The sequence below is a fragment of the Trichosurus vulpecula genome, chromosome 4 (genome assembly GCF_011100635.1).
Source record: "Trichosurus vulpecula isolate mTriVul1 chromosome 4, mTriVul1.pri, whole genome shotgun sequence".
NCBI classification, from domain to species: domain Eukaryota; kingdom Metazoa; phylum Chordata; class Mammalia; order Diprotodontia; family Phalangeridae; genus Trichosurus; species Trichosurus vulpecula.
In genome coordinates this window covers 105264599-105287464 of record NC_050576.1, presented here as the reverse complement: position 1 = coordinate 105287464, position 22866 = coordinate 105264599, and the positions used below count along the sequence as shown (strand labels likewise).

General features: G+C 43.4%; 1 protein-coding gene across 1 annotated transcript in view; it reads left to right on the top strand.

Annotated features, from left to right (window-relative positions):
• Positions 1-1301: 1301 nt before the first annotated feature.
• REN (renin) overlaps positions 1302-22866 on the top strand; it is a 31280-nt gene continuing 9715 nt past the window's right edge. Inside the window, exons 1-9 of the mRNA XM_036756982.1 lie at positions 1302-1375; positions 7972-8107; positions 9051-9201; positions 10693-10811; positions 12325-12521; positions 18956-18964; positions 19790-19909; positions 20713-20854; positions 21977-22075. Of these exons, the coding sequence (XP_036612877.1) occupies positions 1302-1375; positions 7972-8107; positions 9051-9201; positions 10693-10811; positions 12325-12521; positions 18956-18964; positions 19790-19909; positions 20713-20854; positions 21977-22075 (1047 nt within the window). The remainder of the gene's footprint in view (positions 1376-7971; positions 8108-9050; positions 9202-10692; positions 10812-12324; positions 12522-18955; positions 18965-19789; positions 19910-20712; positions 20855-21976; positions 22076-22866) is intronic.

Below are 22866 nucleotides of genomic sequence, written 5' to 3'. Positions count from 1 at the left end.
ATCTGATGGAAATCTCTGCAATTTCCAGTTCTTTGCCGCCACAAAGAGAGCTACTATAAACATCCCATTCACATTCAAAATTATAGTTACTATTTAAGAGTTTCCCTCCATCTTATTTTTACTCACTATTTTCTTTCTCAATCTCTCTTTTTACCTTATCCCTGTTACTTGAAGACATAGCCTTATTTGTAGGTAACAAGAAAAGAGCAAGTAGATATGGCAAGACTGAGGATGGTCTATGGAGAAGGAATGGATTGAAGAGACAAACTATTGGAGGACACTGGGTGGGGAGAGGAGGGGATGAAATTAAGCCTCAAATAGAAGGGTTACTTCTTCCTTAGGGACTGAAACAAAGCAGGAGAGAATAAGAGATGTTATTGAGGGAGTTTGAAGTGGAGAATAGAGGAAAGAGGAATCTCACAATAGATGACCTCAATTTTCTCAATAAAACCAAAGTCTTTGGATAAGAGGGATGGGGAAGAGAATAATATTAATGATGATGTTGTCAAATGACACAAGGCAGCCTTATTTAGGGTGCACATAGAGATGGACTAATGTTGACACAGAAGAGTAGCCCCTGTAAGGATTGAGAGGGAGAGACCATCATTAGGGAGAGAGGTGAGCAAGATGGGGAGGCTACAGACCCAAAAGTTTCACTTTCAAATTTTACCCAGGTAAAATTTACCTTGGCACTAGCCAGAAAATAAGCATTGTGCCTCAAAGGTTTCTTCCACATTATAGAAGGGGAAATGAAGATCCATAGAGAATAATGAATTTCCTCCATAGTTACCTAGTACAGTTATGTAGCATATTTGTGACAAAATCAAGACTGAAACACTTGTGTGGTCATCATGGAGAATGATGAGAAAACCTTAAGGGCCATGGTCTGGGAGAGGGAACCTAGACCTTGGAATTCAGAAACTTGTATTCTGGCTTATTTCTCTTCTGGACTCACTGAGGGCTCAGTTTTTGTATGTCTCTTGCCTGAGGTCACCTACAGTGTGGGACTCAGGGAAAGCCTGTGTTATCAGCATGAAGGATTTGTAGAACTGCTGACTTTGTTTAATAGTGGTCTACTTTCCCACCACCCCTTTCACCTTTCTGCCCTGCCCGGAAGCAGGTGACACCAGGCTCTGTACCCAGGGTTAGCCCACAGCTGGGAATTTATTACTCCTGTTCTACCATCTATAAATCAGAGGAGAGGAGGTACCCAGCTATAATTCAGTAACATATAAAAGCAGATACAATGTGGAAAAGAACAGGCAACCTCAATCCTAAGACAGACAGACAGACAGAACGGGATGAATTGCTTGGAGCTCTTGCTGGTGGCCTGGACCACTTGCTTCTTCAGTGTGCCCAGTGATGCCTTACAACGGTAATACCAAGGCCAAGAGGGTAGATGGGGTGGCTGACTAACAGCAGGGGAGATGATATGACCAAAGAACCTTGGGGAGAAGAGGGCTTTCCAGATGCCAAACAGGAGGAAGTGCCATCTGGTGTTCAGTAAGCAGAGGCAGCGGGCTCTCTCTGTCTAGGTAGGCAATGGGGCAGTAAGTTCCTAAGACTGCAAAAGATAAGTAGAGAACAGTCAGTTTATCTGCACATGTTGACCATGTCAACTCTCCTCTCCCCTCAAAAACCTGTGATAGGCTCCTCTTATAGATGGGGAAACTGAGGTCCATAGAGAATAACTGATTCCTCCTATCGTTACCTAGTAGAGCTATGCAGCATATCTGTATAACTAACAAAATCAGGGCTGATGATACTTGTGTGGCCAATTTCTACCAGGAAAAAGAGGGTTTTGGGGGAAGTGAGCACCGCTGACCTTGAGTCAGTCCCTTCAACTACAATGATCCAAACTGTAGCATCAGTCAATCAACTAGCAAGCATCTTCAGATCCAATTCAATTCCACAGCCAATCAATAATCATTTATTAAGCACCTACTGTGTGCCAGACACTGTGCTGAGCTCTGGGGTTACAAAGAAAGGCCTGATCTTAATGCGGACTATAGCTCACATTCTAATGGGGGACACAACATGAAAATAGCTAGGGGTGTGTGTGTGTGTGTGCGTGTGTGTGTGTGTGTGTACACAATAGAGAGTATGTATGCAAAGTAGATGAAAGATAATTTCAATGGAAAGACACTACAGTGTCATCTTCAGTCTTGCCATATCTACTTGCTCTTTCCTTGCTACGTACAAATAAGGCTATGTCTTCAGGTAACAGGGATAAGGTAAAAAGAGAGGCTGAGAAAGAAAATAGTGAGTAAAAATAAGATGGAGGGAAATTCTTAGACAGTAATTATAACTTTGAATGTGAATGGGATGTTTATAGCAGCTCTCTTTGTGATGGCAAAGAACTGGAAATTGCAGAGATTTCTATCAGTTTGGCAAATGCCTGGACAAGTTGTGGTGTATGGCTGTGATGGGATATTGCTGGGCTGTAAGAAATGATGAGCTCAGTCATAGAAGGACGTGGAAAGACTTGCACAAAACAATCAAGAAAGAAGTAAACAGGGAAGATTGCGAAAGGCCTCTTGGAGAAAGTAGGATTTGAGCTCAATCTTGATGTAGCGTAAGGAGAGAAGGAGAAAAACTTCCAGCAAGGACAGTCTGTGTGTGGCCTCTCTGCCTACAGTGGGCAGCACAGGGGAGGAGTAGGATCCACACACTCTCAGAGCTCAAACTTCTATATTGTTGGAGACAAAGAGCTAGTAACATTCCAATGGGAGACTGCCTTGTTATCTGTAGGACCAAGAAAGTGAGAGTATTTTCTATATTACCTAATAAAGGGTGAGGAATGGGAAGCAGAGGAACAAGAATGAGGAGGAGGGAAGTAGAGGACTTGACCCCACTGGTACCATTCTAGCAAGAGGCTGAAAAAGGGTAATGCCCAGTCTCTGGGTTTATTAGCATCCTGGGGGGCTGGGGCTGTACCAGGCAAACTTGTTTTACAAGTACACAGAAGCCAAGGAAAACAGGAGGTAGAGGTGAAGAAGGGCGATGCTCCAGGCACATGGGGACTGCTAATGCAAAAGTATAGTGTCCGGAGATGGAGTGTTTTGTGTGAGGAACAACGAGAAGACAAATGTTGAGCACGTTGAGGGAGTTAAGGTGTAAGAAGACTGGAAAGATGGGAAGGTCCCAGGACCAGCGGTGGGGACCCTGTGGCCTCTAGGCCACACGTGGCCCTCTCTGTCCTTAAGTGTGGCAGAACAGAACCGAAAGTTCTGTGAAGTTTGGATTCTATCAAAGGGCCACACTTGAGGACCTAGAGGGTCACATGTGGTCTCGAAGTTGCAGGTTCTCCAGCTCTGGTCCAGGTCATGAAGGGCTTTGGAAGCCAAACAGGAGACTTTCTATTTAATCACAGCTGGAACAGAGAGTCCCCCCGAAGTTTATCAATAGGGAGGGTGACATGGTCAGACCTTTGCTTTAAGAAAATCATTTTTGCAGCCGAGTGGAGGGTGATTGGAAGGAAGAGAGACTGGACACAGGGAGACCAAGTAGAAGAAGGCTCTGAGAGCCTGCCCCCGAGTGATGGTTGTGTGAATGGAGAGGGAGGGGAGGGGACATAGAGGAGAGATGTTGTGGAGGTTTAAACAACAAGCTTTGATAAGAGATTGACTATATAGAGTGAATGCGAGAGAGGAATCAGGAGTGACATTGAAGTGTGATCCCGAGTGACTGCTTTGGACAGTGATAGGAAGTTTGGGAGAAGGCAGAGTTCGGGGAAGGGAGAAAGAGAACGGGTTCTCTTTTGGACATGTTGAGATCTATGGAACATCTAACTGGAGGGGTCCAATAGACATGTTGGACATGTGATACTGGAGGTCAGGGAAAAGGTCAGAGCTGGATAAACAGACTTGAGAATTGTCTGCATAGAGATGACAGCTGGATCTATGGGGAGCTGATGAGATCATGGAGGTAGATAGCACATAGACAGAGCCTTGGGAGCCACCCACAGTTCACAGGTGTGACCTGGATGAAAATCCAGCACTGGACACCAAGGAGAGGTCAGACTGGTAGGATCAGGGAGCAGCGTCGTGAAAAATTAGGGAAGAGAGATTATGCAGGGGAAGAGGATCAACAGTATTGTGCTAACTTTGTGCTGTGTGTTGTAGAAACAAAAATGAAAAGAAAATGGCTTCTACCTTCAAAGAGTTCACATTTGACTAGGGGGTGGAAATTAGCCCTTTATTATAATTATTATATTTATTATAGTTATAATTTTATTATAATTCAAGATCAGGACTAAAAGCAGCAAAGGAGAGATCACAATGCTCTGGGAATATTGGATTAAATGAGAGACTAACCTTGACAACAGCTACGTGGCGCCGCAGTGCATAAAGCACCAGGTTTGGAATCAAGAAGATTCATCTTCCTGAGTTCAAATCTGGCCTCAGACACTGACTAGCTGTGTGACCCTGGGCAAGTCACTTAACTCTGTTTGCTTCCGTTTCCTCAGCTGTAAAATGAGCTGGAGACAGAAATGGCAAGCCGCTCTAGTATCTTTGCCGAGAAAACCCCAAATGGGGTCATGAAGATTTGGACATGACTGAACAACCACCCTGGGGGAGTGGTTTGGGAAAGTTTCATGGGAATGGTAGAGGCTGAGCTGGTTTTGGAAGGAAGATTAGTACTCTGAAAGCCAGAGATGAAAAGCGAATGTACTGCAGGATAAGTTATGAAAGATAACTTATGTCATCTTAGGGTTACAAGCACAGATAAGCGTCATGTGGAGTTTGGGAAGGTGCTGATAGTCCCTAGCTTGACATGGCAGGAGAGCAACATGAAATAAGGTTGGAAAGGTAGGTTGGAACAACTTTCCAGAGGCCCTCAAATAGCAGGCTTAGAGTTTGTTTATTGTCCTAAAGGCAATAGGGAACCATTATGGGTTTTTAAGGAGGGAGTGGAGTTGACCTGGTCAGAAATGCAGATTAGGAATTCCTTTTTTTTTTTTTTTTTTTTTTGGCAACTGAATGAAAGACAAGGTGAAGAGATAATCCCTTCATTTGCATAGAATTCTACTAGGTGTGTTGGGAGGAGGCTGAGGCCCTGCCTTCAAGGAGTTTACATCTGTTAGGTGTGCTAACAAAGGTTTAACAACTGACTTGGGGTGGGGTGAGGGAAATTACCCTTGGGAGATTGTAATCTGCATTTTTAACATTTTCCTCCTTCACTTTCTTTAGTCTAGACAATCAACACAACAAGAAATCAAGCCCCGATTTGTAGCATTTGCATATTTCTGAGGTGTAATGCTCACACTGAAAATTAACAATCAGCTCTTGTGAGCCAATTAGAGCTGGCTCCAGCGTGCTCCTGGAAACAATATGTATGAAACCACTAAGAACTACTTAAATTAAAAAACAAAAAACTACTGAGACAAGCCTAGTGTCTAGAGATCTATCCAGCGAGTGAGCAAGATCCAGACTCAATTCTTGCCAGAGCTGGGCCAGGGCCTGGAAAGCTAGGTGGACTTTCAATAGGCAGAGAGACAGTAGGAAGCCTGTTGAATTCCAGACGAAGGAAATGTCATAAGCAAATTATATAGGCTGCTATGAGCTGATTGTTAATTTTCAAGGAAAGCACTTACATCTCAGAAACTGGCAAAGCTACAAATCAGGGCTTGATTTATTATTTTGTTGATTATCTAGACTTAAGAATACGATGGAGAAAAATGTTAATAATGCAAGTTAAATTTAAAAGTGTGTCTTATGTACATTCCCCACACCACCCCGAGAGCCAGTTGTTAAACATTTATCAGCACACCCCTGTGTGAATGTGTGTTTGGAGTTGAGGGTATTTGGGGTTAGAATGTGAATTTGGGAGGAGTTAGAAATAAGGATCATCTTCAAGTGGGAATGACTCCACTGTGAATGAGGAAAACCCATAACCAAACTTACAACAGCGTGATTTCTCACATCATGTGCCAGGTGTGGAGGAGACTTTGGACAATTGCTGGTGTGACTGGTCCAGTGGCAAATCAGAGCACAGCAACTGGATTCAAATCTTACCTTGGATATGACCTTGGGCAAGTCTCCTAGGCTCAGTTTCCTCACCTCTAAAATAGTGTCGGGCTGGGTGGCCTCCAACGTCCTTTCTAGCTCTAGATTTGGGACCCTTGGACCACCTTGGCTGAGCGCAGCAGATCAGGGAAGCAACACTGAAGCTGACTGTTTGGAACAAACATTTTTCATGTTTAGGCATCAGAGGTCCCAGCAATGGAACTGCTGACCCTTCTCCATAAGACCCCTCCATCGCCTAGTTCCCTCAACACCCACCTTGATGTCTGAGAGTCAGCCAACCAGAGCCTTAGTGCTGGGCTGCTATGAGTATCTGCTGCCACCTACTGTTCTCACGTAGCGCCAACTTTCTCAACTTCAATACCCCAATCCCTGCTTCCCCTATGTTCCCCTCCTCACTCCCCAGGTGCCCTTTAGACCTTTGCCTGCTTTGATGTTGTTTGTTTGTTGTTGTTTGGAGGGGGAGGGGGGGGGGCGGATTCTAGGAAATCTCTGAATCTCAGAGTTGGAACATCTTCTAACCCTTCTGCATTGTCCCTTCTTGTCCCAATTCCTCCCCAGCTGCCAAGATTTGTCTAAGAGACCAGTAAGAGCATTCTGCCAATGCTGGGGGCAGATGGAAATTCTGTGGTCACGCCAGTGATAAGAATGATGTCAGGATCCCTCGTTTCCTTAAGTCTCTTAGTGTTGAGTGTATTTTCTACGAAAAAGAAGAACAAATTATAGGAGAGTAGATTTAGAGCTGGAAGGGACCTTAGAAATAAACTAACCTAATACCCTCATTTTACAGATGAGGGAATTGAAGCCGAGAAAGGACATGACTTGGTTAAGATCACAATGCTCATAAGTATCAAAGTTGGAATTCAAACCCGGGTCCCCTGATTCTAAATTCAGATCTCTTCCCTCTGTGCCACTACCACTTTGTTATTGGGATTAGTTTATTTAGGCTGACTGGAGAGGGAAAGGAGAGGAGGAATAGACTCATAAAAAGATAATCCATTTTTTAATATTTAAGTGATGCTTTTGAACAAAACAATCATTTCCTACCCTATCTCTGAGAAAGCCCTCCTTTTTAGCAATTAAACAAATACAGAAACCTTGCCAATAGTATTAATAATAACTATATGTAATATATAATTATAATAATTGGCATTTATACAGCACTTTAAGGTTTTGAAGTACTTTAGCTATATTGTCTCATCTAATTCTCACAACTGTGTGAGGTATATGCTATTATCATCCCCATTTTATGGACAGGAAGAGGTTAAATGATTTGCCCAGGATCGCAAAGCTAGCAAGTGTCTGAGGTGGGCTTTGAACTCAGAACTTCCTGGCTGGAACTCTAGCACTCTCTCTATTATAACGCTTAGCTAGTTCCCAGTGGCTACAGTACTCAGCCCAAGTGGTCACCCCATACCTCTGTCCTTATCTATGGAAGAGTTAAGTTTTGTTACCTTGTGAAGAAGTACTTATAAGGGCAGTGCAGGTGAGTATATGGGGGTGGGAGGCATTGCAGTTTTCATCTCAACATAGAAAATGAAGCAGGGGTCACTTAGATTAAGTGAGAGAAAAAAAGTCCTTGAACCAGAGGGCCCAAGGAGGTTTTTAGACCAGTGCTGTCAAATTCCAATAGAGATTGATCCCTGGGGGTCACATATCGACTTAGAAAACCTCAAGTATTATCTATGTTCCATTGTGTTTTTTATTTATTTTGTTAAACATTTCACAATTACATTTTAATCTGTCTCAGGCAACACTACCCATGACACTTCTGTCCTAGAATTTCTCTGGAGGTCTCTAGAAACAGACACAGATGGAGAGGTTGGGGTAGCCTTGACTGTGGGTGAGGGAATGAGTGAAATCACCTTAAGGGATTGGGTAGGGGACCCTGGGAGACTCTAATATTCTTGTGTTTTTTTTTTTCCTTCCCTCTATTCCTGAATAGGATTGCCCTCAAGAAAATGACCTCAATCCAGGAAAACACGAAGACCAGGGACAAGGATTTGGAGTGGTACTCATATGTCAAGCAGCTGGCCCTCCTTAATGTAATATCCCCTGTTGTCCTCACCAATTTCGAGGATGTAAGTTTTCCAATATTAATCCTTTCCCGTTTCTCCCCATGGGCACAAATTCAACTAGAATGTCTGGAAGATGTGAAGCAAGAGTTTAAAATAGTTAAGAAATGTTTTTGTCAATGACATGATAGCCCTAGAGGAAAATAATTAGAAAAGAAATAAAAGCTACAGAAAGAAAAAAAAAAGGGGAATTAGCAGCTTGGCACAAAGGGGTACAAAACCTTGCCCAAGCAACAAACTCCCTGAAAATTAGAACAGACCGAGTAGAAGTCAATAACTTCATGAGACAATAAGAAATATTAAAGCAAAGTCAAGAGAATAAAAAAAATAGAGGAGATGCTAAGGTATCTCAGCAAAAATGACTGAACTGGAAAAAAGATCAAGGAGAAAAAAATTGAAGAATTTACATCATGACAAAAAAAAAAAGAACCTAGACTTCGTATTTGAAGAAATCTTAAAAGAAATTGTCCAGAGCACTTAGAATCGTAGAATTCACTGGTCACCTTTTGAAAGAAACCCCCAAATGAATACTTCTAGGAATATTATAATCAAAATGCAGAGCTTTTAGGTCAAAGAAAAAATACTGCAAGCAGCCAAAATACAAGAACGACTTGTGTTTTATAGCACTTTAAGATTTATAGAGTGTTTTTGGTTATCCTTACTGGTATGTAGTACAGGTATTATCATTCCTGTTTTACAGATGAGTAACGGTAGGGCTCAGCAAAGTTAATTGACTTGCCCAAGGCCACACAGTTAGCTTTTGAGAGCTGGAATTTAAAAGCAGGACAGTCTCTCACACTTTCCAGTACACTGTGCTTCAGCATTTCAGAACTGGAGGAGCCCTGAAGAGATAATCTCATCTAACCTGCTTATTTTATAAATGAGAAAACAGGTCCAAGGGAATGAAGTGATTTGCCCTCAGTCCCTGTCTCTTTTTTCATCCCCACAGATCCAGTATTATGGTGAGATCAGTATCGGCAGCCCTCCCCAAACCTTCCGAGTTGTTTTTGACACGGGTTCTGCTGACTTTTGGGTGCCCTCCAGCAGATGTGGCCCACTCTACACAGCATGTGGTAAGATCCTAGCCTTGGAGCACCAAGGTCCAGGCTCTCTTATTTGGGAGGTCAGATCTTGTGCCTGGCCCCAAACCTTCTAGCAGCTAATCCTATCCTCCCATTTACCCATCCATCCTATCAAAAGGGATGGGGATGATTCTCACTTTCTAGATAGGGGAAATGAAAGCCCAGAGCTATCAGATCTGTGTCAGGACTCCCAGCTCCTTGTCCTTTCAGGCAGAAAACCCAAAATGATAGCAGAGAGTATGGGAGGGTGAGGAATAAGGAATCAAATCTGATACCCTGGGGAAGCATTTGATGTCCTGGCCAACCCAAAGGACACATGTCTAGGTCTTCCCCAGCCTATAACACGACAGAATTCCTAAGCCTCTCCTCCTCCCCACTACTTTACCTCATGTCCCCAGGCTCACCTTTTCAGTGCTCAGGCCCCAGGGCTTTAATTTAACAGTGCCATACCAGGGACTTAGCCCTCTCTCACTGACACTTAGACCAATCCCATTCTTAGCACTTAACCTCCATTCAAGGAGCTCCCATGATTCCTAGCAATTAGGAGACCTAGAATCTTAGTGTGTGTCACAGGCCCTTAGCCCCTATCTCTGACAATATGCCAATCAACAAGTATTTATAGAGTGTATATTGTGTACCTCTCATCTTCACCCTCCCCCCAAGACTAGAAATGTTTCAAGATAATTCATTTAAATACTAGAATAAAGCTCAGCAGAAATCCTTGAACTAGGGTGAGGTGAGTGGAGCTTAGGCATAAGTCAAGAGTACATTCAGTCTTCAGCAATATGTAAACACCAGCTAACTGCTTAGCTAGCAAGAATAATGAGATAAAATAGGAGGCTAGAGGATGACAGACTAGGTGAGCCCTACTTACACCCAAATAGTGTCTAAAATCTCTGTGTGCCCGCCATGGGGGATGTGACAATCTACTGCCCAAATTAAAGTCACCCTTCATGCTGATTGCAGCAGGCATTGGATTTTAAAAAAAAAAATTGGAAAAAAAATCCTAGTTATGGCTCTGACAGAGTATGGAGCACATAGTAATTTAGTAATTTAATTTTCACTGATATAGGATACTCCCAGGTGAAGAAACTTATCTACTAGTGCAAATAGGCACCTTCTCTGCAACTTTAGTCTTAGAGAGCCGAGTCCTGAGAAAGTCAGTGATGTGCCTGGGGTCATGAAGCCAATCTGTGTTAGAGCCAAGTCTTCTTTGCTTTGGATTGGCTGTCTATTAAGCCATGATGCTTTGAGGCACATTCTCAAAGCCTTCAACCCTCCTGATTACAGGATCATAGTCTGTGAGGAAGGATGGTAGAGATTATCTGTTGGCCCCCTTTTTGGATGGATGAGGAAACTGAAATCCAGAGAGAAGTGATTTGTCCAAGGTCGCCTGTTAGTGATAGGGAAGAGAGTCTAGTTTTGGTCTTTCCGTCCTGAGTACATTCCTACCTTCTCTGCCCTACCTTGTTCCTTCCTCTAATATCTGGGTCTGTGTCTCCCTACCAGTGATGCACCGTCAATATGACTACTCCAAATCCTCCACTTACGAAGAGAAAGGGACTGAATTCAGCATCCGCTATGCATCGGGCAAAGTCAAGGGCTTCCTGAGCCAGGATATAGTGACTGTGAGTCCCCTCCTAAGGAAAGAGTGCTCCTCCTGTCAATTTAGGATCCTGAAGGAATCCTTGTGGGGGAGGGGGAAGTTTGAGAAGAGGGAATGGATGCAGGCCTATTCTCAGAACCTAGGGAGACTGATAACAATAGCATTCTGCTACTTCTATTTGGTCACCAGGGAACAAATAATACAGCCCATGTGTCTATTATAGACGAAGGCTAAACAATTGACTCAAAAAGAAAATCTCAATTATTTGCATGGTATTTTGCATATAATTTGCATGCTATTCACTTAAGGTCAAATTACCTAGGTGGTCTAGTTCATTCCTTGTTCTTTCCATCTTGTGATATGATTTGAGAAGATTAAAAATCTCTCTCCTACAGATCTCTTCACTATTTCTAAAATCCCCACTATCCTTATCTCCTTAAGGGCTTTGTTAGGGCACTAGCATTTTGAGCCGACTGGGGCATCATATTAGCTTGGAGGGGTAACCATAGGCCTACTAATGTCTTAGCCAAGACAGACTTGTATATGGATCCACCTCCTGGCTCTTAGCTGAGAGGAAGGCTCTGGGAAATGAATCACAGGAATGGAGTATTTCGGGGAAGGGAGACTTGAGGGGAAAGGAAATGGGTTAAATCTGAAGCTTGGACCAACACCCTCTGGGTGCCTTGGGGCTGTGGCTGGGCAGGAATCTTTGGGAGTGAAATGAAGGCAGTATGGATGTAGTAGGGAGAAGAGGATGCTAAGAGGAAGTGGAGAAGGAAGTGAAAGATAGATTAACAGATTTAACTTATTCCAATTTGGCCCAGAGTCCAATCTGGCCCTTTCTTCCTAGTGTTCCTCTAGGCCCTGACCTCTTGGGGTGACCTTTAGGCCGGGTCATTCCAGAGGGAGAAGACCCAGCACAGCTAATACTGTGCAACCCACAACTGCATTAACATTTTGATCCAGGTGAAATCAGGTTTTGACGGATAGCAGGGGCTATCTATTAAGCCATAATGCTTTGAGGCAAGTTATCAAAGTCTTCAACCCTACAGATTATAGAATCACAGCCTGGAAAAGAATAGGAAGTCATAAAAGGGCAGCCTGGACCTCGGGGGCGCATAGGAAGTAGTAAAGGAGTTAGGTTGTCAGGCAAACAAGCCCACGGGGTGAGGAGAGTATTGTGGCCTGAGTGGGAGCTCTAGAGTTTTAAAAAGCTGGGTTCAAATCTGAACTCTGGTGCTTATTGTGTGACCTTGGGCAAGTCATTTAATCTTACGGGTCTCAGTTTCCTTATTTGCAAAATGAGGGGGTTAGACTAGATCACCTTAATAGTTCCTTCAGATTCTAAACCTACCTTCCTACTACCAATTTCTCTTCTTTTCTTTTCCTTCCCCAATTCCTCCAACTCTAACTCTCTGTGTTCCAAATCAGGGGTCAATATCCTGATTTGTTGTGGCCTGGGGTCAGCTGCAAGCCTGGCTGTCCTGGCATTATGCCTGACCTGCCTGTCAGCCCTCTGACTTCCTTATCCATAGGTTGGTGGGATCAAAATGACCCAGCTGTTTGGTGAGGTTACGGAGCTGCCCCTGATGCCCTTTGGACTGGCTAGGTTCGATGGTGTCCTGGGCCTGGGCTACCCTGCCCAGTCAGTGAGTGGAATCACTCCTATCTTTGACAACATAATCTCCCAAGGGGTGCTGAAGAAAGAAGTCTTCTCTGTCTACTACAGCAGGTAAAGCTGTTCTTTTGGGATGGGCTTCTAGACCCCAGGTGGGAGGAAAGGAGGGGAATTGTGCCTATGACTGTCCCCTCTGCTGGAGCAAGATGGGTAGGAGGCCTCATTTCCAAAAGCCTGGGAGAAACCTCTGTGAAGTTCAGAGTTCCTCAGAGAGGCAGCTGAACCCTTGACCCATGCTAATGGGAGGGCGTCCCATAAGCCAAATGAGATATCATGGAAAAGTTATATTTATTTAGCTTGGGAAAACATGACTTTGTACAATCATATAGGTGCACATAGCTTAAACATTTGGCTTTGCACTTTATAAAACACTTTGTACCCATCTATTTGCTCCTTATGTCACATTGTGAGATGCATAGGGCATGATTATCTTAATTTTATAGGTGAAGAAAACTGCATTTCCTATAGATAAAGCCAATTAGGATTATAAAATCTAGAAGTGGAAAAGACCTTAGATCATCTATTTCAGGGGTTCTTAAATTGGGGTCCCTGAATCCCCAAGGATTCTGTAGAGAGATTTCAGGAGATTCATGAACTTGGATGGGAAAAAAATTGGGTTAAATTTTGCATTTCCTTCAATTATTCAAAACATTATTCTAAGAAGGGTCCTTAGGCTACACTGGACTGACAAAAGCATCTAAGACACAAAAAGGTTAAGAATACTTGAGCTAGGGGCAGTTAGGTGGTGCAGTGAGTAGAGCACCAGCCCTGGAGTCAGGAGGACCTGAGTTCAAATCCAGCCTCAGACACTTGACACTTACTAACTGTGTGACCTTGGGTAAGTCACTTAACCCCAATTGCCTTGCCTTCCCACCTCAAAGTAAAAAGAACCCCTGGTCTAGACTAAACCATCTTATAGATGAGGAGATTGAGTCATGGAAATATTAAATGATTTACCCAAGTCCATACAGATAGAAAGTAGAACTTGGATTAGAACCCAAGTCTTCCAACTCCAAAGCTAGTACTTCTTTCTATTGATAAACCTAACTACTTAACAAGACCAGATATCATATGGTAAGTATGACAAAGACAGGGGAAAGCAGTGTAGTAAGGTTAAAAAAAAAAACCAAAAAACCCAAAGATTGGAGTCAGAAAACCTGGGGTCTAATCCTGGCTGTGCTACTTACTTAAGTAACCTTGAGATAAGTTTTTAACTTCTGTGAACCTCAGTTTTCTCATATGTAAAATGAATGGATTACCAGATCCCTGAGTTTCCTTCCAGTTCTAGATTCTATGTATTAGAAGGAACCATCACTTAGAACTGAGGCCCTTGTAGAAGGCCTCCAGACACAAGGGAGATTAGACTTTGGCCTTCAAGGAAGGGTAGATCTTAGATAATAGAGGGAAGGAAACTTTGTTCAAAGGACTCTGAGGCAGAAAGGCACATGTGTTGGGGGCGGGGGTGGAAATAAGGTTCAGTAGAAGATTTGTTCTGGAGAATAGTAGGAGATAAGATTGAAGAGGAAAATGCTAGCTATTAAGAGGTAAGCTAGGGTGAAACTGCGGATTACTTTAAATGCTGTGATGAAGCATTTAAACTTGGTCTCATGAATAAGGAGCAGATATTAATGGGTTTTGAACTGGGGATGGGGGAAGAAGAAATCATGTATAGAAAGCTGAATTATTAGGAAATTAAATTGGCAGCTGCTCTGCCTTGGGTGGATGGGAAGGGAGAGACATGGGAGGCAGGAAATGCAATTAAGAAGCTATTAAGTAGTCCAGGGGTGTGATGATGAGGACCTGGATTGAGTGGCAGCGGTGGTAGTATCAGCGGAAAGGAAGGAAGACGGGTTCTGGAAACATGAAAAAGGAAGACTCTGAAGGACAGAATAACAACAAGAGGAGCAAAGAGAAGAGTTAAGGATGAATCTTGTGTTTTTAGCATGGGTGAATGAGAGAGCAGTGATAGCCTGGTAAGTAAGCAGTGAAATACAGAAGGGGTGGACTTATATGAATAGAAAGATTATCAGTTTGGCTCTAGAGACAGGCATAGTGGATAGAGAACTAGCTTGGAAGACCCGGGTTCAAGTGCTGCCTCTGATATATACTGGCTGTATGACCCTGGGAAAGCCACTTAACCACCTAGTGCTCTAGGCTACAGGTGTCAAACACAGTCTCCCAAGCTGTCAAAACACTCTAGAGCAGGGGAGGGAAAGCTGAAGCCTCAAGGCCACATGTGGTCTTCTAGGTCCTCAAGTTTGGCCTTTTGACTGAGTCCAAGTTTTACAGAACAAATCCTTGTATTAAGGGGATCTCTTTTGTGAAGTCTGGATTCAGTCAAAGGGCTGCACTTGATAGCCTAGAGGGCCACATGTGGCCTCAAGGCTGTAGGTTCCTTACCCCTGCTCTAGAGTATAGTCCAACCAGATTAACATGTAATTAGGAAATATTTAACAAAACAAAATACAGTAAAACATAGATAATGTTAACATGAGGTTTTCCAAGTCAATATACAGCCCAAAGGGATCCTTATGTATGGCTCAGTGGCCCTATTTGAGTTTTAATTGCTGTAGCCAGCTCATTGTGTGTTTGTCCTTCATTCTTGAAGAGGACCATGACATCAGGGAAATGATGACATGACTTGCAGTTGACTTTGATTTGAATGAGGGAGGGCTGTGCAAAATCACCAGCCTCACTTTCTCCTCCAGAGCCATCTGGGTACAGTGGCCAGATAGTCATCCGGATGACTGGAGATGGCCCAGTATGCAATGGGAGACCCTGGCTCTTTTAGGCCTTTTCATGTACTCACTTAGAGTGAGGTGATGCCCATTCAGTGAATAGGCCTCTTTAAGAACTGAGTCAAGGGATGGCCCCTTTAATTAGAAAAAAAGAAAAAAAATCAATCTGGGAGGGGAAGACCCTCAGGGTTGCTGTTCCAAAGAGGAACAATTACCATTGACATTCACTCTAAGGCAGGAGGGCCCAAAACACAACCATTAAGTGGACCTTTGGCAGAGACCCACCATGGTCCAATCCATGGGCTTCAGAGTAAACTGGGTTTAAGGTTTTGTGAAGGGAAGAAAGAAAGGAAGGAAGGAAAGAAGAAAGAAGGAAAGAAAGAAAGAAAGAAAGAAAGAAAGAAAGAAAGAAAGAAAGAAAGAAAGAAAGAAAGAAAGAAAGAAAGAAAGAAAGAAAGGAAGGAAGGGAAACAGCAGAGAGAGTTCCCTTACCCTGGAGATGCCTACAGCAATGGAATCACAGTTGTATTTCCTATCTCTGTCCTTCAAAATTCTGATCATGTAGCAACATTCATTTGAAATGCATTTTTAAGTTCTTGCTGCATACAGAACACTGTGCCATGTGCTGGAGGAGTTATAAAGGTTAGGTCAGATGCAGTTCTTCACTTTAGGGAGTTAACAGACTAGTTGGGGAGTAAGACACAGACAAGATAAATTGCGATGCATGACATTGCCCAAATGCATTAGAGAGTGCAAAGCTTTTGAGGTGAAGGGAGGTCATACAGATAGAAATGTCCATCTAGAAGGCAGATGGAGTGAAGTTGGGGGAGAGAGGGAGATTTGATACTCGTCTGCATAGAGATGACAGTTGAAACCATGGGAATGGGTGAGAAATCTGAAGGAGAATATAAACCAAGAGGAAACAAAAGATCAGTGCTGACCACAGGGCCTTGGCATATATTTATGCAGATAGAAACTTGTGCTGGCAAAAGGCCCAGAGAAGTGACCAGGGAAGTAGGAAGAAAACCAATTCAATGCCTTATCATGGAAACCCAGAGAAGAAAGGTTTGCATGCACCAATAGGGTCAAACAAAGAAAAGAGTTCAAGGAGAAACCATTGGGTTTGAGGGTTAGAATATCATTGTTGACCTTGGCAAGGATAATCCTAGTATTACAAAGACAAAGTTAATATTGGTAGAAGCCAGGTTATAAAGAGTCAAAAAAGATCGAGTGAAATATCACCCTATGTGATTAAAGAGACATCGAGTGATGAGGAAAAGAAGGCAGAGAGAATAGGAAATTGGTGGTGAAAGGGGAAAAAATACTGTAGAGTGATAGCTCCAGCATAGCAAGGTTCAAGGGAAATTTATGTAGTTGTTTTTAATTTTTATAAAAGATACTGGAGACCTGAGTTGTCTGTGGGCAGAGGAGAGTCAGTGGAGAAGAAGAGATGGAAAAATTGAGAGGGGATGATTGATGGAGAAAGGAGAATAGGAGGGAGGCAGGGGGAATCAAGAGGCAGAGGGATTAGCCTTGGAAAGGAGGAGAGACAGTTGTTCCTCTATGACTAGACATCAAGGAGAAAGGACAGTTCTAGATGGTGTGGCTATCATATCTGCTGATGACACAAAGTTGGGTTTGGGTAATCAACAATCTAAAATAACAGTCAGCATCCCAAAAGGTCTAAGTAAGCTAGAACATTAGGCTGCATCTAACAAGATGAAATTTAATAGGGGTCCATACGAAGTCTTACATGGTTTCAAAAAAAATCAACTTTGCAGGTACAAGATAGGGGGTGGCACTTTTATTGAAAAAGATCTGGGGGAATTAGTGGATTAATGAGAGAATATCACAGCACAAAAAACAATTGTGATTTGAGGCTGCATGCTTCTAAGAATAAAGAGGCAACAGTCCTACTGACCAGTCCTCTGACTTGGAAAGACGACATCTGGAATAGTCTATTTGGTGCTGGGCACCACAGGACAAGGAGGATGTTGATAATCTGGAGGGTATCCAAAGGAGGTCAACCACAATGGTAGAGAACCTTGAGTGATGAACACTTAGCCTGGAAAAAAAGACCAGGATGGAAGGAATGGGGAACACGATAGCTGTCTTCTAGTACTTGGAAGGCTGTCATGTTATAAAGGGATTAAGCTTATTCAAGTTATTCCCAAAGGGCAAAACCAATAGCAATGGAGAGAAGTTGTAAAGAGGTTGTTAGGCTGGTGTCAGGGGAAAAAAATTTCCTAATGACTAGAACTGTCTGAGAGTAGGATAGGCTGCTTTGGGAGAGAATGGCTCCCTCTCCTTGAAGATCTTAAAAGCAAAGGTTGAATGGTCCTTAAGATATGGATGGGATAATGGGGACGCCTTGCAGGTATGGGTTGGACTAGAGCAGGGGTATCGAACTCAAATACAAAGGGTACATAAGGATCCCTATGGGCCACATTTTGACTTAAAAAACCACAGATTGATATTATCTGTGATTTATTCTATTTTCATTTTGTTAGATATTTTCCAATTACATTGTAATCTGGTTCCTAACTCAAGTATTCTGGGATATGGGGAGCCATGTTTCACATGTCCCTCCCAACACCTCTTAGATGATCTCTGAGGTCCCTTCCCACTTTAAAATTCTATGATTCCATGAAGATGCAGAGAAATTTTGAAGTGAGATGAGGCTATCTTTGCTAAAAGGTCAGCAGTGACCCCTTAAACTCAAACCCATTGTTTGACTCAGTGCTCAGTTTCCTTGACCCCCCTGCAGTATTTGAACCCATTGGCCTTCTCAAAACTCTCTCTTCTCTGGGTTTCCATGACACAGCTTTGTCCTCATCCTCCTCCTACTTCCCTGGCCACTTCTCTGTGTGTTTTACTAGCTTCCAATTTTTTTCTGATTTTAATTGTATTTTTATTTTATTAAATATTTCTCATTTACATTTTAATGTAGGTTAGGCCCCTGGTATTTGCCTTAAATCATAAGAGTAAATAAAAGTGTGATAGGCCTAGAGGAAAAACAGTTGTCACACCTCAACTTGTTCTGGGAGGCTGTAATGGATCAAGATGTCCCAACAGAGAGTGTTCAAACCTAGAATGGAACTGTATACCATGAATGTCCTCTGTTGTCCCTTCCAGCTCAAACATTCTATTATTCTAAGATTCTAAGATTTGACCTTCCCTACTGATGCCAGACCAGCCCCCATTTTAAATCAGAGAGCTGTATCACCAGAAAAGGACATAAACTAATCAAGTCAGGCAGATGAGAGATAACAGATGAAGAGCCTGAATATTCCACCTGTCCCTATGTGAGTTCTGTGGATTGAAAGGAAGGACATTGGGAAGGTCCCCTGAGGACTTCTTACAGTGGGCCATGGACCACAGTTGAATGGAGCATAGATGGGTTGCAATCTATACCTTCGGCAGGAGTGTCCCCTTCTACTATAATAGATCACATATCAAACAAAGGAGGAAGGAGGTTGAGGACAGAGAGAATTTGAGGAGCATATGTATACAATAGCAGGTGTGCACACAAGTGCACACACTCAGTGTTCTAAAACACACCCTACCCTTTCCCAAGAGGGCCAAACTTGGGAGCAATAGACAATGAGATGTGTACTGAAGTCTTCGAGGCATGGTGGTTAAAACACACTGCCAGAGGTACCCTGAGGACTGAATGACATCATAGTGTCAAAGGGGCCAGGGATGGGAGTGGCCAAAGAATTCCTTCAACTCTTTCCTGTTTCTTTACAGGAATTCCGGGTGAGGAGAGAAGCCCACCCCGACATGGCTCTGATCCTCCAGCTTCCCTGACCCTGTGCTTCCTTAGCAGCATGACCCCAAGTCACACACTCTACCAGCCCGGAGAGTCCCATAGCTGAGACTGCGTGCTGATATTCTCTGTGCCTTCCCCACTTGTCCTTGCCTTTTTGGTCACAGTTGTCTGCATTCCTAACCTACCTTCCTCCTCAGGCTTTCCAGAATCTTTTCCCAGGCAGCAAGCCCCACTCTATGGGGTCCATGCCTGAAAGTTCCTATGGGAAGAGAATGAGGGCTAATTTGCATCTCATTTTCATGGTGCTCATTTGCACCTCTCCATCCCTGTTCCTTTTCTACTATTTCCTGCAGTGACTGCTGGGTCAGGTTGGGCTGACCCAGCCTAGAAAAATTAGAGCTGTCTAAAGTGGCATGGGCTGATTTGGGAGGAATTGAGTTGTCCCATAATGGGGTCTTTCAAGTGAAGGCTTTCAAGTGAAGGTCACTTATTGGAAGCCCTGAAGAGGGGCTCTTTGTTCAGGGATGTGATGGAATGGAGGACCCATGAGGTCCCAACTATGTGACCCAGGAAAGGAGGATATGAGCACCTGAGGAAGATGCATGTTCCCTGGCCTTGCCCTCCCAGGCTGCTTAGTACCTCCTGTCTCCCATGGCCCTTTCCAATACTTAGCATAATGCCTGACACTCAGTAGACACTTAATAAATGTTTGTTGACATGACTGTCTCCTTTCCCCAACTCCCTTCCCCAACTTTTCCTTGACCCTGGGTCCTTGGGCCTCAGGGAATAAAAGACTGTCATCTATCCTCCAGGAATTCATATCTGTCAGGTGGAGAGATTGTACTAGGAGGCACCGACCCCAACTATTACCAAGGAACCTTCCACTACGTCAACATCAGTCGTCCAGGCTTCTGGCACATCGAAATAAAGGGGTCAGAAATCACCATTGGCTCTAATTTCATCTCACCTCCCCCTGCCCCTGAAACTCAGACATATCTCACATAGGCCAGCACAAGAGCTTGAGTTATGTGCATCTCTAAATTCAGACACCTCTGGGTTGAGTCTTAACTGTCCACTAATATCCTTCAGTAGGGACCACTGCCATAGGCTATTAGCACAATTAGATACTCACTCATGAGAAGGAAGGATAAGGAGGCAGAAGGAGTATTCCCAAGGTATTTGGAGAAAGGTGAGGATGGGGAGGTATTGGCCCTACCAATGCAAGATATTGGCAGCTTGACAAAAATAAGAGAGTGCTGGAATTGGAATCAGAAGACCGGAGTTTAAATCCTGGATTTGACAACCACTGGCTATGTGGCCTTGGCCAAGTAATGCTCTCTGAGCTCTGTTTGCCTCAGCTGTAAAATGAAAATAACAGTACTTCTACTATACTTTCTTCATAAGGTGGTCATGAAGAAATGCTTTGCAAACATTAATTGCCATAATGACTTACTTCTGCCTCTAATTCATGGAAGCTCTAGCCCCACTTCCTCTTGGAAGCCTCCCCAGTTTCAGCTCACCTATTTTCCATCTGTATGGCACACATTCTGGACTATTACATCTCCCCCCACACGCACCCCTACCCAAATATCAACTCCCTGAAGGCAGGGACTATATCTGTTCTTTGCTCTGTCCCCAAGCTCCTACTCTGAAGCTCCAAGTCTCTGGGGGTGGGGTCGGTGGCTGACCCTGCTGGCTTGGGAGCCCTCTGTCTGTCTCTGGCCTTCCCATACAGGGTGGCTGTCGAGTCCAATGTGACGTTCTGCCAGGAGGGTTGCACGGCAGCTGTGGACACTGGAGCCTCCTTCCTCACAGGTCCAACCAACTCCGTGAAGAAACTGATGCAGATGCTGGGAGTTAAGGAATCAGGGCACGAGGTGAGCAAGCCAAACTGGGAAGAAGAGAGTGGGTGGCTACAAAAACACAAAGGCAGGGTAAGAACCAGAGCCCTGAGGTCACCTTCCCAGAGAATTGGAAAGAGCAGCAGGGGGCTAGTTCGGAGGTGGTAATCCCCAATGTGGTTGTCCCATTTCGGCCTGCCCTTGCCCCTACAGATGTAATATTTACTCCTAGAGTATCACAGATGTCAGAGGTTGTAGGAACTGCAGATGTCTTTATTCTCCCCTGTGCAGAAATTCAATCCATGGAATCCCTCACAGGTGTTCATCTCCTGACTTCTGGAATACTTCTATTGATAGGGAGCTCACTACCTTACACAAGACAGCCATTCCTATTTATTCAGGCAGTTTGACTATTAGAAAATTCTTCCTTAGACTGAGCCAAACTCTGCCTCTCTAGAATATCCAGCTATTGGAGTAGGTAGAATTTAAAATTTTTCAAAAATATTTGAAGGGAGAAATAAAAATTTGTTCTACTTGGCCCCAGAGGGCCACTGTTGATGTTAAGAGGAATGAGTGAAAGTTGCCAAGCCAGATTTTGGTTCAGCATAAGAACAAATATCCAATTTTTTTAATTGTTTGTTGTTGTTTCAATTGTGTCTGGCTTTTCATGACCCCACGTGGGGTTTTCTTGACAAAGATACTGGAGTGATTTGCTATTTTCTTCTAAAAATTAGGGCTGCCCAAAAAGTGGAATATGCTGCCTCCAATGAGAATAAATCCCCTATTACCAGAGGAAGCATGTGATCATTTGGTAATCATTTCATAGGTATTCTGTAGAGCGAAACTAACTGGCAAATGTTTAACAGAAATGTTTAACAAATTAGATAAAAAATACAGTACGACATAGATAATGTTACTTTGTAGATTTCTATTTAATTTGGACACCATTGCCACAGAGGCAGACTCTTCCTATTCAGATTGTAGCTGAAGCTTTATGACCTCTGAGGTTGCTTTCTAACTCTGACTTTGTATAAGCTCCTGAGACCAGACAGACAATGAGAGAGGGAACCCAGATGAATACCTTAGCCCTTTCTTACTGACCTATGGACTTACCAACCTGGAATGCCTGGATCTCACACAGCCCTTTTCTGCCCACAGTATCTTGTAAAATGTGACCTGGCATCCACGCTCCCAGATATCTCCTTCTACCTTGATGGCAAGGCTTTCAAGCTCCATAGTTCTGACTATGTCTTAGAGGTGAGCTTCTGGGTCATTTTTTATCCAATACTCTGTCTCTGTCTCTCTTTCTGTCTGTATATCTTTCTTTGAAGTGAGGGGTTGTGGGAGACGGGGATCAGCTACAGGGTCGGGAACCAGGGTTTGGGAGAGGGGGTCGAGTATAGAGCTAAAGGTGCTTCTGCCCTCCCCTCACTAAAATAGGGTTCATTTACTAACTAGCCCCACTTAAATTGTGAAGAGACCGCAAAAGCCGATTCTAGACCAATCTTCTTATTTTATAAATAAGAAAACTAAGGCTCAGAGAATTTAAATGATTTATCAATGGTTACAAAGCTAGCAAGTAGATCTTCCTGACTCTAGGTTCAATGCTTTATTTGCTACGGAGAAGAATGGTGTAACAGAAATGTTAACTCACATTTCTTTACTACTTTAGGGGTTATCAAGTGTTTTTATCTCAACAACTCTGTGATAGGTTGAGATGAGGAAACAGGCTCAGAGACATGAATTGACTTCCCCAAGGTCATACAGCTAGATGGAAAAAGAGCTCTGTCCCATCCCTTTTTCTCCTTCTATACTGTCTCTTGCTGATCTCAGCCCTTGTGGGTTCAATTATAATTGAAGGGGCAGTTAGGTGATGCAGGGGATAGAACACCAGCCCTGGAGTCAGGAGGACATGAGTTCAAATGTGACCTCAGACACTTACTAGCTGTGTGACTCTGGGCAAGTCACTAAATCCCAATTGCCTCCAAAATAATAGTAATTGATACATGAATCACTCCTAAATGACTGTAACTGATCCTGAAGGTTAG